Below are 17,645 nucleotides of genomic sequence, written 5' to 3' on the forward strand. Positions count from 1 at the left end.
CTCGATCGATGCAGCCACCACAGTGAAGCACGGGGAAGCCGTGTTTACATACGGCTCTCCCCGTTCTTCAGCTCCGGGGAGCGATCGCGAGGGGGCGGCTAGAAACGAATAGCCGCGCCCTCGTCCCGGATCGCTCCCCACATGTTACCGACCGCCACATGTACCGGGGGGGGGGGTCCCGATCGGACCCCCGACCCGCGGAAAGGCGGGGACGTACATGTACGCCCATATGTCTGTACGTGCCATTCTGTGGACGTATATGTACATGTGGCGGGCGTTAACCGGTTAATTAAAATCAAACTTTACCCATAGTGTCTTGATCGCCGCCATTACTGGTAAAAAAATGTAAGTGGCTTTGATTTAATTTGAAGGAGAACACATCAAGTGGTTGATTTTGAACACTGGTTGACTTTTTGGTGGAATCATTTTCCTCTTTAACCACTTGCCGACCGGCTCACGCCGATATACGTTGGCAGAATGGCACGGCTGGGCAGATTAACACATATATATATATACGTTGCCCTTTAAGACGCGGTATTGTGGGCACGCGCGCCACCAGCGGGCTCCGTGAGTGTGACCGCGGGTCCCGCGGACTCGATGTTCGCGGGGATACCCGCGATCGTTTCACAGAGAGGGAGAACTGGCAAATGCTGATGTAAACAAGCATTTCCCCGTTCTGCCTAGTGACAAGGACACTGATCACAGCTCCCTGTAATCGGGAGCAGTGATCAGTGTCGTGTTGTGATGGATCTGGAAAAAATTTATATTTTGAATTCTTTTATTAGAACTACTAAAATGTTTAATCTTTTATATTTTCATATTGTTTCTATATTGCTGTTTTTTTTTATATTTCTTTTTATATATGCATGTGTGAAAAGTATATGTATCACAATAAGTGTTTATTTTCCTTGATAAGATTTGTCAGATATGAAATTAAGTTTTAAAAGTAATGAACTCAGCATTAAAAATACGAAGGATTATTGAAAGCAGCTCCATCCCCCCCCTCCTTTCTACTGCATTCTAAAGTGGAATTCAACCTCCCCTCTTCCTGTCTTCATCTGACCAGAAGATTTCTTCCAAATAAGGACTTCCATTCCTTGCCCTTTGCTCCTGGACTTTGGAATGTGCCATGTGCTACAGACGTCACAGGGAGGGAGGAGGGTAGAGTGGGTGATTGGGAGGGATCGATGGGTGTGTGTCTGTATAATGTGAACCAATCAACTGTATGCTTTGTGATTCTGTGGTTTTAATAAAAAGCCAGCAGGCTCTAGTGACTTCCTCTTTGCTGGCTGAACGTTGGAAGGTGAGGATGTGAAATCTTTTTGTCTATAGATTGCACTGTCTCGCCATATTAATTTGAATCAGGCGGCAGAAATGAGTTAGCCCTGAGATTGTCAGGAAATCAATTAATTAATCCACATCAGTGTCACACGTAGCCCATCCCCCCGTAGAACACATCCCTAGGACACACTTAACCCCTTCAGCGCCCCTACTGGTTAACCCCTTCACTGACAGTGTCACTTTTACAGTAATCAGTGCATTTTTATAGCACTGATCGCTGTTAAAATGACAATGGTCCGGAAAATGTGTCAAAAGTGTCCGATGTGTCTGCTATAAAGTCACCGTCAAAATAAAATCGCAGATCGCCATCATTACTAGTAAAAAAATCTTGCAATTTTTTTTTTTTTTTTTTTTACCAAAAATATGTATAAGAATACATATTGGCCTAAACTGAGAAAAAAAATTGTTTATATATTTTTTGGGGGGACATTTATTATAGTAAAAAGTAAAAAATACCCCTTTCTTTTTTTAAATTGTCGCTCTTTTTTTTGTTGATAGCACAAAAAATAAATACCACCAAAAGAAAGCTCTATTTGTGGGGAAAAAAAGGATGTAAATTTTGTTTGGGAATATAAAAGAGGTGTAATTGCACTAAAATCAACCCATATATTCATAAAAACACCAAGTTGTGTGAATGTGTGAAGTGTTGCTGATAATACCGTGAATTTTAATATTCATCTATATTAGTGTGAGATACACATTTATCGTTATTGCAGCTTTTATCATTTGGTCATCCACTATTATCCATCTATTTAATAATATCAGCGCTTTATTTATTAATTTTAATTTTGTTTGGGAGCCACACCGCACGACCGCGCAATTGTCAGTTAAAGCGATGAAGTCCTGAATTGCAAAAAATGCTCTGGTCTTTGGCCAACTAAATGGCCCGGGCTGAAGTGGTTAAAAACTTTTTTTTTGATTGACATTTTTTTTATGTATACACAATATGATATAACTGTGTTTTTTTTATTGGGTTGCACACTTATATCTTTCTTACACCCTTTTAGCCAAAGTATTCTGGCTATCTTAGGCAGCAGCACCTTCAGTATATATATCACATTTTTTAGGAGAAGTGCAAATATATGTTTTTTACTACATAATGTTATCTGATGTGTTGGAAAACTTCTCATACTGATAACAGAGGAATGAAGCACCAGAGAGAAACAACACTTTGAGCTTCGGATAGAGAGAAGTAAACACTACACATATACGTGCTTTGCTCAAATTCCATGGCTGGGGTTTATAACCACTTTAATTCCTAAACAGCTTCCTTTACCTTAATGCAGTCCTCCTTCGCTTACCTCATCCTTCGATTTTGCTTTTAAATGTCCTTATTTCTCCTGACTCTCCTGTAGTCTAAGGGAGGGGGCGAGCAAGACACTCCACACCAGGGAGAAAGCCTCACATTACTGTGTGGATTTACAGACAGAAGAACAGGAAGTGAGGATTTCTCAGAAGAAATAAGGACATTTAAAAGCAAAATGGAAGGATGAGGTAAGTGAAGGAGGACTGCACTAAGGTAAAGGAAGCTATTTAGGAAAAAAAAAATTGTACCTTTACAACCCCTTTAAGCAAAGTAATCATACACAACTTAGGTTTATATGTTTAAAAAACTATGCATACAGCCTTTTGAGTGCCTTGTAAGGATGGCTATACGTTTTTCAATAATCACAAACAAGACGATTTGTGATGATTGCTGTATAGCTCAGTCTTTTTATTGCAATTGCTGGCAGTTGGACAAGGACTGTCTGTGATCCAGGTAGGTGCTGAAGAGAACAACCGTTGAGGCACCAGGGCTGTGGAGTCGGTAGATAAATGTTCCGACTCCTCAGTTTTATGTACTTCCGACTCCGACTCCCCGACTCCGACTCCTCAGTTTTATGTACTTCCGACTCCGACTCCCCGACTCCGAATCCTCTGTATTAATATGCAAATGTATTTTATACATTCCTTGAGGGAAAGAAACGCAACCTACCACAGGACTACTGGCTGGGAAGCCAACATTCTACTGTATTGCACAGTTTACAGGGCTGCTGCTTTCTCCTTTGTGTGCTTATCTGCTGCTGAAGATAGGGCAGTGGGAGGATCCAGGAAGGGGCATTTATTCTAAAACATGATTTTCCTAGGAGAATCCCATAGTCATGTTTAAAGTTTAAGCTAACAATCGGAGTTTACAAGTTTTTATAGCCTTAGCTAAATGACAGCAGTTTTTCCAATGGTTTACAGCTTCAGTCTTGAACTATTGGCCCTCCATTCCCTTCACTTATACAAGTGTCTCACTCTCTAGTCCTGCAAAAAACATATTTATTTAATCCCTTATCAGTGAGAGGCTAGGCAGGGCCGTCTTTACCGCAGGGCAAATGGGGCAGGTGCCCTGGGCCCTGTCACTGTTGGGGGCCCAAAGCAACCCCCTTTGAAAAAAAAAAAAAAAAAATTTTTTTTTTTTTTTTTTTTTTAGGGGTCCGGAGGCCCCCAGGGGCCCGGAGGACCCCAGGGCCCCAGATGGCAACCCCCCCTTTTTTTATTTATTTTTAAATAAAAAAAAAAAAATTATATATTTTTATTAAACGGACAATTTTTTAATATATTTTTATTTTATTTTTTATTAAAGGGCCAATTTTTTTTTTAGAGGTCTGGGGGTCCCCCGGGGCCCATAGTTCCCCAGGGCCCCGGATGACAACCCCCCTTTTTTATAAAAAAAATCTTTTTATTTATATATATATATATATATATATATATATATATATATATATATAAATGTTTATTATTATTATTATTATATGACCCAGGGGTCCCCAGGGCCCCGGATGGCAACCCCCCTTATTTTTTATAAAAAACATTTTTTTTATATATTTTATTTCTTTTTTTTCTTTTTATATATATATATATATATATATATATATATATATATATATATATATATAATTCTTTTTTTTTATTAAAGGGCTCAGAGTTCCCCAGGGCCCCATGTGGCAAACACCCTTTATTTTTTTTATAAATGTTTATTTTTTTATTTTTGTTTATATATTTTTTTATTTATTTTTTATTTAAGGGCCCAAAGGTCCCCAGGGCCCTGGATGGCAACCCCCCCTTTTTTTTATAAATGTTTCTTTATATATATTTTTTATTAAAGGGCCCAGAGGTCCCGGATGGCAACCCCCTTTTTTTGTAATTTATTTTTATTAAAAAAAAAATATTAAAGGGCCCAGAGGTCCCCAGGGCCCCAGATGGCAACCCCCTTTTTAAAATATATTTTTTATATATATTTTTTATTTCTTTTTTCTTTTTATTAAAGGGCCCAGAGGTCCCCAGGGCCCCGGATGGCTACACCCCTTTTTTATATATATTTTTCTTTATTTCTTTCTTTATTTCTTTTTTTGTAAATGGCCCCCCGCTTCTAAATTTGCGGCAGCCCCCCCCTGCTTTATTAATTTTAGGCGGGAGCACCCCCCATCCCGGTTCTCTGCTCCAGGGGGCCCATGCCTGAAGCTGTGTAAGTGGCCTCATAATTCCTGATGGCGGCCCTGCCTCCCGTTAAGCCCCTGTGCTGCCCACAAATCAGGCTGAAAATCATCAGCGGCACGCAGCCAGTGACAGTACTGCTTCCCTTCCCAGTGTTTTAAAATGTACAGCACCCCTGGCTTCCCTTTAGATGCGCACTTCTCCCTTCCTGCCACTGGGTGCTGCTTGCATATAAAAGTGAATTAGAATGTGATTTTATAACATCCCCAGTTTGCTCTTCCTGAGGCTGACTTCTTCATGTCCTGCTCCTCAAGGTATGTCACTGTTTGCTAATCTATATTGTAAATTGAAGTTTTCTGTAGAGTGTGCCCAAAGTCTTTATAATATTTGATGATTCACTGCAGGTCTGGTCAGTGTTTTAAAAAGTTCCTCTATTTTACACATGGCATGGCATGGGGTCACAGCACCGTCTGTCCATTCTGCTTTAGCACCATGGGACCCCATGCCATGCCATGTGTAAAATAGAGGAACTTTTTAAATAACAGACCAGACCTGCAGTCCAGGCTGAGTAAAGCCTCAGAGCAGATGACATTACTGTCTGTATTTAACTGCTTGATGGGCTTATTTTGGGCCTGGCTGGTTCACATGTATGTGTTTTGGCGCCCCACATTTGCGCAGGCACAGCAGCCCATTCATTTGAATGGGCCGCCATGCCTGCGTTTCCTGCAAAGAAAAGCGCATGCCTCATGTAATAGGCTGCGCACACGGCACGCCTATGTCCATCAAGCACTGAAATACAGCACTGTCTGTTCATTCTGCTGTCTGCTGTGACTTATCTGCAGTTCCCGCACTGTCAAACTTGCTGCATTTTTAGATGTTTAGGTCACGCTTTTAAAAACACAGTGCGTTTGTGTGTGCAAGAACTGCAGGTAAGTAGCATGGTGCAAAAGCAGAATGGATTTCAAGGCAACTGTATTTTTAAAATGCTGAATGCACCTTTTTCTGCAGGAAACAAAGGCATGGCAGCCCATTCAAATCAATGGGCTGCTGTACCTGCACAAATGAGGACCGCCAAAACATACATGTGAACCAGCCAGGCCCAAAATAAGCTGGAGGGGGGCCCAAAAAAAATGTTTGCCCTGGGCCCAAACCATATTAAAGACGGCCCTGAGGCTAGGTTACACATGGATGCTGCGTTCCCTGTAAAAGCAGAACACAACACTATGGAAAGTATAAGTATTGCAGCTCCTAATTGTGCGTTGCGTGCCATATAGTGGAGCACATGAAAAGCATGCTTCTTCACGGTCACTTAACGTGTTCGTTTTGCGGTTACGTGAGGCACTGCATGCATTGGTCTTTATTCTTACAGTAGAGAAGTCATTAATTATAACTTTTTGTGAATTGGGACATTTAAACTTGCTTTTTTTTTTTTTTTTTATTCCAATCTAAATTTAGTAGGAGTAGGAGTCGGAGTCGGTGCATTGTTTGCCGACTCCGACTCCAGGTACCCAAAATTTTCCCCGACTCCGACTCCACAGCCCTGGAGGCAACAGTCTTCAGTAAATATTTAAAAATACTGCAATTGATTTAAGTCCTGGATTATCTTTAGAGTAGCACAGATCTCATTAAATCCAAGGTGTTCTTTAATGCAAATATGGACCACAGCCTCCTTCTGCCAACACACCCTTCTACTGGTCAGTTGAAGCCCATGGGAATTTGTGGTCACTTTTGTCCTAATATATCACCCTAGATTTTATAAATCCTATGGCTCTTTGAAGATAAATGTAGGAGATGAACAGCCTCCTGGAGTCCTGGAACATACCTACTCTTTCTTTCTACATAAATTAACATCACAACTCATTATCACATGGATACAATGTATGAAATATGTTTACCTGATCATTTAATGGGATCCCTTTTCCCATTTTCATTTTATTGTTCTGTGGATGGTAATCATCTGCATCGTAGAATTCCCACCCTAGCTACAATAAAAGAAGCAGAGTGCTTTAAAATTGTCATTATAGACAGTGGGGCTGATTTACTAAATTTGGAGAGTGCAAAATCTGAGCAGCTATGCACAGAAACGAAATCAGCTTTCAGGTTTTTTTTTTTATGTCAAAGCTTAAAGGGGTTGTAAAGGTAAAAAAAAAAAAATCCCTAAGTAGCTTCCTTTACCTTAGTGCAGTCCTCCTTCACTTACCTCATCCTTTGATTTATGCCTTTAAATGTCCTTATTTCTTCAGAGAAATCCTCACCTCCTGTTCTTCTGTCTGTAACTCCACACAGTAATGCAAGGCCTTTTCCCTGGTGTGGAGAAAGCCTCTTGAGGGGGGAGGGGGCAAGCAGGAGTGTCAGGATGCTCTCTACTTTGCAGATAGTGAAAAGAGCTGTGGGTTAGTGGGCGTCCTGACACTCCTGCTCGCCCCCTCAAGAGGCTTTCTCCACACCAGGGAGAAAGCCTTGCATTACTGTGTGGAGTTACAGACAGAAGAACAGGAAGTGAGGATTTCTCAGAAGAAATAAGGACATTTAAAAGCAAAATGGAAGTATGAGGTAAGTGGAGGAGGACTGCAGGTAAAGGAAGCTATTTAGGGGGGGGGGGGGAATACCTTTACAACTCCTTTAACAAGCTGATTGGCTAACATGCACAACTGCACCAGAATTTTGCACTTTCCAGTTTTATAGTAAATCAACTCCAATGGATTTCTAATAGCTAAGACATTAGTAAAAAGTAATACTTGAGGACGTTAACTAAAAACACTGCACTGTGCATTGCATACTACTAACCTCAGAATCCTGCGTTACACACTACTAACTCCTGAACTTTGCAATATTTACTCCTGACCCCCTATACTCTGTGTTACATATTACTTATCTCAGAGTTACCTACCCCTGACCACGGCACTTTGTGTACTACTGACCTCTGAGCTATTTCTGCTCCTTTCACACGGGTGGATAGAATGCAGCTTTTAGCTGCGGATAGATCAAGCTATCTACCACAGCTAAACTCAGACAATGCTTTCCTATGTCCCCATTCACACACTGCATTTAGCAATGGTTTCGTTACATGGGGTTTTTGTGCGGTTAAAAAAGATAAATTTGACTGCGTCCAGGATCGATTTATTGCAGCTATCTGCACATAACTGCAGGTAATCACAGTGTACTATTTCACTTGCGGATAGCAGCGACAACAAGGAAAGAAAAACAACAGGAAGCACATCAGAAATGGCAAGAATGTTCCAACGCAGCCGCACGTAAACGCAAGTGAATGCTGTGCCAGGATTCTCAGAATTTCAAAATAACAAAACATGCATTTAACTGTGGCAGAACAGCCGCCTGTGTGAAAGGGGCCTTACTTCTGACCCCTGAACTCTGCATTACCTACTACTGACCTCAGAGCCCTGCATTACTTACTTATTACTAGTGATCTTTTATCTCTTCCACATTGTTCAGATAGCTCTCCATCTTTTCCAGGGTTGCCTACCCCTGGCTTATAAACACCAGCCGGTTCTTTATATTACAGGGTTGGCAACCTGCCAAGAGTCTCTTCATCACAAAAAAAGTGAGATTAATTCAGGGTTGCCAACTTTCAGTAAATTTACAAACAGTTTGTAAAATCCATAATTGTTGCATCTGTCCAGAAATGTCCGTTAGGACACGCAGCCTACATGTCCGTAATGGACATTCAAGGACAGTTGAAAAAAGTACAGATTTTGCAAACTATTCGTAAATTTGCTGAAAGTTGGCATACCTGGATTAATGTGCCTATCCTTTTTAAAAAACCCTTCTACCTGTACATATACATAGATAAGTAAATGGATGGGTCGGGTGTGACTATGTACAGAAACATGCCAGAGTGAGAGCAATAATTCTAGGGACATCATTCATGGTTAACTTAACTGTGTTCTGTGCAGCCACATACAGGGAGCCTGTTCAAATCAATGACGGGATTTCCACATCCCAGAGTATATATCCGTGCAGGATGGATGCAAGTATCAGAAGTCAGTCTGTCTGTGTTCTGATCTCTGCAGCAGTCCTACAGATGTACAGTCCGGGATGCGCTTGGAGATCCATGCAGGTTGCCTGCCTGTCACTGATCTGAATGGAAGGCCTGTGCATCCCACACGGGTGAAGACAGATCATTACACCCATGTAAATGGGGCCTTACAGGGCAGCTCTGGCTCAGGAAAAATCCTGACTATACAATCGGAATCCACCAAGATGCCTGGACTGGCAGCTGGCTCAGACTCTCAGCAAACTCAAGGGAGACTGAACTAGCTTCTCTTACCCCCTCTACAGCCCAGCGCTTCAGTGAGCACTGAAGGGGCAAAGCACTGTCTCTGCTCAGTGAAGACTGAGAACTGAGTGATCATCGGTCTTTTATCGCTCAGTTCTTGGTCGTAGAAGCAGTGAGGGACATTTGCAGATCGATGCTGCATCCACCTAGGTACAGTGAGGAAAATAAGTATTTGAACACCCTGCTATTTTGCAAGTTCTCCCACTTGGAAATCATGGAGGGGTCTGAAATTGTCATCGTAGGTGCATGTCCACTGTGAGAGACATAATCAAAAAAAAAATTCCAGAAATCACAATTTATGATTTTTTAACTATTTATTTGTATGATACAGCTGCAAATAAGTATTTGAACACCTGTCTATCAGCTAGAATTCTGACCCTCAAAGACCTGTTAGTCTGCCTTTAAAATGTCCACCTCCACTCCATTTATTATCCTAAATTAGATGCACCTGTTTCAGGTCATTAGCTGCATAAAGACACCTGTCCACCCCATACAATCAGTAAGAATCCAACTACTAACATGGCCAAGACCAAAGAGCTGTCCAAAGACACTAGAGACAAAATTGTACACCTCCACAAGGCTGGAAAGGGCTACGGGGAAATTGCCAAGCAGCTTGGTGAAAAAAAGGTCCACTGTTGGAGCAATCATTAGAAAATGGAAGAAGCTAAACATGACTGTCAATCTCCCTCGGACTGGGGCTCCATGCAAAATCTCACCTCGTGGGGTCTCAATGATCCTAAGAAAGGTGAGAAATCAGCCCAGGACTACACGGGAGGAGCTGGTCAATGACCTGAAAAGAGCTGGGACCACCGTTTTCAAGGTTACTGTTGGTAATACACTAAGACGTCATGGTTTGAAATCATGCATGGCACGGAAGGTTCCCCTGCTTAAACCAGCACATGTCAAGGCCCGTCTTAAGTTTGCCAATGACAATTTGGATGATCCAGAGGAGTCATGGGAGAAAGTCATGTGGTCAGATGAGACCAAAATAGAACTTTTTGGTCATAATTCCACTAACCGTGTTTGGAGGAAGAAGAATGATGAGTACCATCCCAAGAACACCATCCCTACTGTGAAGCATGGGGGTGGTAGCATCATGCTTTGGGGGTGTTTTTCTGCACATGGGACAGGGTGACTGCACTGTATTAAGGAGAGGATGACCGGGGCCATGTATTGCGAGATTTTGGGCAACAACCTCCTTCCCTCAGTTAGAGCTTTGAAGATGGGTCGAGGCTGGGTCTTCCAACATGACAATGACCCGAAGCACACAGCCAGGATAACCAAGGAGTGGCTCTGTAAGAAGCATATCAAGGTTCTGGCGTGGCCTAGCCAGTCTCCAGACCTAAACCCAATAGAGAATCTTTGGAGGGAGCTCAAACTCTGTGTTTCTCAGCGACAGCCCAGAAACCTGACTGATCTAGAGAAGATCTGTGTGGAGGAGTGGGCCAAAATCCCTCCTCCAGTGTGTGCAAACCTGGTGAAAAACTACAAGAAACGTTTGACCTCTGTAATTACAAACAAAGGCTACTGTACCAAATATTAACATTGATTTTCTCAGGTGTTCAAATACTTATTTGCAGCTGTATCATACAAATAAATAGTTAAAAAAATCATACATTGTGATTTCTGGATTTTTTTTTTGATTATGTCTCTCACAGTGGACATGCACCTACGATAACAATTTCAGACCCCTCCATGATTTCCAAGTGGGAGAACTTGCAAAATAGCAGGGTGTTCAAATACTTATTTTCATCACTGTAAGTGTGTGTATATACATATTTTTTTTAAACCCATAATTCTCTTTTAAAATGTCATCTATGAATTTTAGATTTCTCTATCACCCAATACACAGTAGACTTATTGCACTGTTTAGTTCTGTTTTCCCAATGTACTTTGATAATAAACCTACCTTATTTGCCAGTTGGGATCCTACTTCAGTTCTGTAAGAAAATCAAATGTGAAGAGACAATGATGTAGACAGGTCATTGATGTCTGAACTTATAATCAGGCAATGTAGAGGATATTGAAGGACTGACAACTATCATAAATGACCCAAGTACTTCATGCAAGTCATAGAGATCTTAGAGAAACCCGTAAATGGCTAATAAAAAACAGTTCTCCCTCCTGCAACTACACCTACCCTTTAATTTCCTGTCGCATCCTTTCCCTCTCAATCCAAGCACCCAAGACCTTAGACTGCTGGTGTATGGGAGAGAGGACACTGCAGGACCAGTCTAGTAGAAGCGGGTAATTAAATCTTATCTTTGTCATGCCACCTAGACCTAAACAAGCAGTTGCCCTTTGCAGTGGAACTGCAAGAGAGAATTTTCAAGTTTCCCAGAGTTGCCTAGATACGAGCAGCGAAAGTCTCTTACGCCGTCATATCTTAGGGTGCAATATTTACGCTGACCGCTAGGGGCGCTTCCCTAGACTTCCGCGTAGAATATGCAAATGAGATAGATACGCCGATTCAGAAACGTACGTCCGCCCGGCGCATTTTTTTACGTCGTTTACGTAAGGCTTTTTCCGGCGTGAAGTTACCCCTGCTATATGAGGCGTAGCCAATGTTAAGTATGGACGTCGGGACAGCATCAAATTTTCCGTCGTTTGCTTAAGTCGTACGCAAATAGGGCTGAAAATTCGCCCGTGATACTGAGCATGCGCGCGCATGCGCCGTTCGAAAAGAGCGTCATTTACGTGGGGTCAACAAACATTTACATACAACACGCCCCCTACCAGCCTAGTTTGAATTAGGCGGGCTTATGCCGTGTCAGATACACTACGCCGCCGTAACTTAGAGCGCAAGTTGTTTCTAAATACGGGACCTCCAAGTTACGGCGGCGTAGTGTATCTGAGATACGCTACGCCCGCCTAAAGATAGGCAGATGTCTCTGAATCCGGGCCTCAGGCTGCATTCACACCCCTGCGACAAGTAACGCCGCGTACGCGGCGTATTTTGCCGCGAATAGTGTAATTATTTTTTTTTTATTTTTTTTTTTGCAAATCCTTCCCATTGATTTGTATGGCCGAACGCCAATGCCGCCTGAAAAAAAGGGTCCGGGACTTTTTTTCAGGCGGCAGGCGTATGGCCTCTATGAGATGTGAACCATCTCATAGACAGCAATGGGAATTCTCCCCTCCAGCGGCACGAGCGTCCGGCGTCGGGCGTTTTGTCGCGGAGGTGTGAATGGGGCCTAAATCTGTAGGTACTAATTAAATATAGATCCGGGCCCGGATTCAGAGACATCTGCCTATCTTTAGGCGGGCGTAGCGTATCTCAGATACACTACGCCGCCGTAACTTAGAGGACCTCACGTTGCATGTTCTAAAAGCGGAGTTCCACCCAAGAGTAGAACTTCCGCTTTAAGCACTCCTCACCCCCTTACATGCCACATTTGGCATGTCATTTTTTTTGGGGGGGGGGAGTGGGGGCTTCGGTAGGAGTGGGACTTCCTGTCCCACTTCCTCCTTCCGCCCAGGGACCGCCTAGGGACTCCTCCTCTCGCCATTGGGTGGCCCCTCCCTGTAAGCGATCGCCTGGGACACGTGACAGGTTCCAGGAGATCGCCTGTCCACTCATAGAGCGCAGCGCGTCTCGCGCATGTGCAGTGAATGCCCGGGCGTAAAGCCGAAAGCTGTCACGCCCGAGTGCCCACAATGTGAATGGAGGTGCCGGCAGAGAGGGGGGGGGGGAGCGACGCTCTGGGCAGCCGCATCACTGGACCGTGGAGCAGGTAAGTGGCTGTTTATTAAAAGTCAGCAGCTACACTTTTTGTAGCTGCTGACTTTTAATAAACACTAAAAGGCTGGAACTCCGCTTTAATGCCATAAATGCAAAGAAGTTGAGAAACACAAGGGTGCCTGTGCAATATAAAGTGTGAGCCCATTGTATAATACAAGCAAAGCCACACTGCATTATTGACACACATATGCCACCATGATTCCACCTTCTATATAGTATATCTCCTCACTAACACAGCACAGCTTGTGTCCTCATGTAAACATACTGCTCCCTCCTCCTCTATGTACACAGCTCTAACCTCTATACTGCTAAGCCCCTCACATCTCATGTACAGGACCCTCACACACACACACATTATACATACTTCCCACAGCCGCTCACTCCCATTATCACCACTATCATTGCCCTCGGGCTCACTCCGTGCTGTAACCAGGAAGTCTGCTGGATTCTACTGTATATATGTCTGTTAGTAGAGCACCCCTGCAGGCTTCATCAGGTAATGCACAAGAGCACGTCCCTGCCTTTAACCACTTCCATACAGGGCTTTAATACACACCTCCATACCAGGCCTATTCTGGCACTTCTCTCCTACATGTACAAATCATCATTTTTTTGCTAGAAAATTACGCAGAACCCCCAAACATTATATATGTTTTTTTAGCAGACACCCTAGGGAATAAAACGACGGTCATTGATACGTTTTATCTTGCACGGTATTTGCGCAATCATTTTTCAAACGCCTTTTTTTTGGAAAAAAAATGTTTCATGAATTAAAAAAAGAACAAAACAGTAAAGTTAGCCCAATTTTTTTGTAAAATATGAAAGATTATGTTACACCAAATAAATAGATACCTAACATGTCACGCTTTAAAATTGCGCACACTCATGGAATGGCGCCAAACTTCGATACTTAAAAATCTCCATAGGCAACGTTTTGAAATTTTTTACAGGTTACCAGTTTAGATTTACAGAGGAGATCTAGTGCTAGAATTGTTGCTGGCACTCTAACGCACGCGGCGATACCTCACATATGTGGTTTAAACGGCGTTTACATATGTCGACGAGACTTGTGTGTGCGTTCGCTTCTGCGCGCAGAGCTACTGGGGACAGGGGCGTTAAAAAAATTGTTTTTATTTCTTTATTTACTGGGGCCAGAAGATGGACGCTGTCTACACAGGGGACATCGCTGGATTCTTTTGTAGGTGAGTGGCACATAATGGACTAGTATGCAATGCGTAACTAGCCCAATATGCTTTTCATTTGCAGCGAGCAAAAGAGGAAGTAAAACCCATCAGGGTTTACTTCCTCTTTAACCTGTTCCTTACCGCACCATTGACAAATGACGTCCGCAGGAACCCTTCGTCTTACAGAGTGGACGTCATATGACGTCCACCGCGTCTCACTGCTCCTGCGGCCCCCTGGGGGCTCGTATTGCGGCGATCGGGGAAGAGGCGTGTCCCCCGGACACAGCCCAACCCCGCACAGCACATCCCATCCCCGATCCGGAGCCGTTCGTGCCGCTCTTCGGTTGTTTATGTGACCGGCTGCATTCCATCACAGCCGGTCACATTGCATCCTTCCGCCTTGCATGCCGCTCGTGCGCGGCCCCCGGGGGCGCGCACGCGCGGCGATCGGGGACGAGGCTCGTCCCTTGGACATAGCCCAGCCCCGATCAGGGTAAAGAGCCAATGAAATTTGGCTCTTTACCACGTGACCGGCTGTGTCCAATCACAGCCGGTCACAAGTGTAAACAAAGCAGACTGTAACTGCTGTTGCTGTGTCTTTCTCCTCACACACCGATCCTGTGTGAGGAGAAAATCTGAAACAGTGAGTTACAGTGCAATTGTAAAAAAGTGTCACCTACTGTGCCCAGATTGTCCCCCCCTGGAATAAAGAGTACCTGTCACCCCTCCATCAACAGTACCAGAGTACCTGTCACCCCTCCATCAACAGTACCAGAGTACCTGTCACCCACCCCAAACAAAAGTACCTGCACCCCCCCCCCCATCAAGAGTACCTGTCACCCCACCATCAAAAGTACCTAAGTACCTGTCACCCACCCCAATCAAAAGTACCTGAGTACCCGTCACCCCCCCATCAAGAGTACCCGAGTACCGTCACCTCCATCAGGAGTACCGTCACCTCCATCAGGAGTACCCGAGTACCGTCACCTCCATCAGGAGTACCGTCACCTCCATCAGGAGTACCCGAGTACCGTCACCTCCATCAGGAGTACCCGAGTACCCGTCACCCCCATCGGGAGTACCGTCACCTCCATCAGGAGTACCCGAGTACCGTCACCTCCATCAGGAGTACCCGAGTACCGTCACCTCCATCAGGAGTACCGTCACCTCCATCAGGAGTACCCGAGTACCGTCACCTCCATCAGGAGTACCCGAGTACCCGTCACCCCCATCGGGAGTACCTGAGAACCGTCACTTCCAATCAGAAGTACCTGAGTACCGTCACCTCCATCAGGTGTACCCGAGTACCCGTCACCCCCATCAGGTGTACCTGAGAACCGTCACCTCCATCAGAAGTACCCGAGTTCCGTCACCTCCATCAGGAGTACCCGTCACCTCCATCAGGAGTACCCGTCACCTCCATCAGGAGTACCTGTCCCGTGAGCCCAGCAGTGCCTGACGTGCAGCCAATTTCTAGCTGACATACAGCCCATTAGTCCTTGTCGTGCAGCCCTGTCCTACAGCCAGCCACCATGTCCAAAAGATTTTACACCACAGAACAGGCATACCAAGTGCTAGCCCAGACCGATGAGAGCAGCGGGGAGCTCTCAACGTCCCAGTGCAGTTCTGATTCAATTTCCGATTCTGGTTCGCAATATGAGCCCCCCGAAGGCAGTATATCTGAATCAGAGGAGGAAGTAGTCCGTCCAAAAAAACGACGGACTGAACCCCAGGCAGCTACCAGCAGAGCCGGACACCCCAATGGCCAATCAGCAAATGCCAATGGCGCTAGACCCCAGGAGGAGAGGCCAAGTACAAGCACTTCTAGACCCCAGGAGGAGATGCCAAGTACAAGCACTTCTAGACCTCAGGAGGAAAGACCCAGTACCAGCTCTGAAATTCCACGCCAAAGAATTAGGGCCCAAACCCATCTTCCGGATGCCTTGGCCAACCCATTGTGGCTGCCTTCTAGCACAGGGTCAGCCACAATCCCCCCTTTTACAGCACAGCCAGGTGTGCAGGCCAACACCGAAGGTTTCTCTGAAATAGATTATTTTAATTTATTTTTCACTGATGAGTTACTTCACAGCATCTTAGACCAAACAAATGTTTTTGCACATCAGTTCATTGAAACCAACCCCAACTCATGCTATGCCCGCCCCTTTGTATGGAGACCCCTAACAATCCAGGAGCTTAGATTGTTTTTAGGCCTTACGCTAAACATGGGGCTTACAAAAAAAAATGAATTACATTCATACTGGTCTAAAAAGCCCATCCACCATATGCCACTTTTTTCTTCTACAATGCCCAGGTCCCGCTATGACATGATCATGCGGTTTTTGCATTTCAGCGATAACTCACAGTGCCCCCCCCCGAAATCATACGGACTTTGATAGATTGTATAAAGTTCGCCCCCTAATTGATTTTTTTAACAAGAAGTTTGCCGAAGTTTACATCCCGGAACAGAACATCTCTGTGGACGAATCCCTGGTCCATTTCACAGGCCGGCTGGGAATCAAACAATATATTCCCAGTAAAAGAGCGAGGTACGGCTTGAAGCTAAACAAGCTCTGCGAAAGCTCCTCCGGCTATGTGAATGCCTTTCGTGTGTACGAAGGCAAGGACTCCCAGCTCCAGCCCCCTGAGTGTCCATCGTATATGGGAATAAGCGGGAAAATTGTATGGGAGTTGGCATTCCCACTTTTCCAAAAGGGGTATCACATATACATGGACAATTACTACACCAGTCTGCCCCTTTATCGCCACCTATTCCTAAATAAAACTTTGGCCTGTGGTACTGTACGTAAAAACAGGAAAGGCTTCCCACAGTGTCTAGTTACCACAAGGCTACAAAGGGGGGAATCGGCAAGCCTGAGGAACGAAGAAGTTTTGGCCGTGAAGTGGAGGGATAAGAAAGACGTTTACGTCATGTCCACCATCCATGATGACACCTCAGTGGAAATTCACAGGAGACGCCGCACCGTTCAAAAGCCTTACTCTATCAGCGAATACAATAAATTCATGGGGGGGGTGGATTTAAATGATCAAATGCTGCAGCCCTATCTCTCAACACGCAAGTACCTCTTTTGGTACAAAAAAATTGCAATATACTTGATCCATATGGCCCTTTATAATGCATATGTCACTTACCACAAAACAACGGAAATGCCCATCCCCTTCATCAGATTTATTGAAAAAATTGTCACTGCCCTGATCTATCCGCAAGTCTCCCCCCCAGAAAGCATTCGCTCTGATTGTGTCAGCAGATTGCACGAGCGTCATTTTCCTGAAAATATTCCACCATCAGCAACCGGAAGAAGACGCCAAAAAAAATGTCGGGTTTGCAGCAAAAGTGGAATTAGGAAAGACACCAGTAACTATTGCCCCGACTGTCCCAGCCAACCTGGCCTATGTAACGGAAAATGCTTCAGACGATATCACACTCTCGAAGACTATTAACCAAAATTTCTAATAGACTGCCATTTCCCCAGTTTCAAATTATGTGCTGATTATTTCCCTGCTGCCTCAACCAACCAACCTAATGCCTCAACTCAACTGACCCTGGCCTGTTAATCGACTATGCCTCTGCCTGCCGTCTGCATTGTTTATCCGCCATTTT

General features: G+C 44.3%; 1 protein-coding gene across 1 annotated transcript in view; it reads right to left on the reverse strand.

Annotated features, from left to right (window-relative positions):
- The window catches only part of IDNK (IDNK gluconokinase), a 38,482-nt gene extending 25,189 nt beyond the window's left edge, over positions 1 to 13,293 (reverse strand). Inside the window, exons 1-3 of the mRNA XM_040355600.1 lie at positions 13,207 to 13,293; positions 11,010 to 11,040; positions 6,699 to 6,785 (exon numbers count right to left, since the gene is read on the reverse strand). Coding sequence (XP_040211534.1) covers positions 6,699 to 6,785; positions 11,010 to 11,040; positions 13,207 to 13,244 — 156 coding nt within the window. The 5' untranslated portion in view covers positions 13,245 to 13,293. The remainder of the gene's footprint in view (positions 1 to 6,698; positions 6,786 to 11,009; positions 11,041 to 13,206) is intronic.
- Positions 13,294 to 17,645: the final 4,352 nt, after the last annotated feature.

Source organism: Rana temporaria, chromosome 1 (genome assembly GCF_905171775.1).
Source record: "Rana temporaria chromosome 1, aRanTem1.1, whole genome shotgun sequence".
NCBI classification, from domain to species: domain Eukaryota; kingdom Metazoa; phylum Chordata; class Amphibia; order Anura; family Ranidae; genus Rana; species Rana temporaria.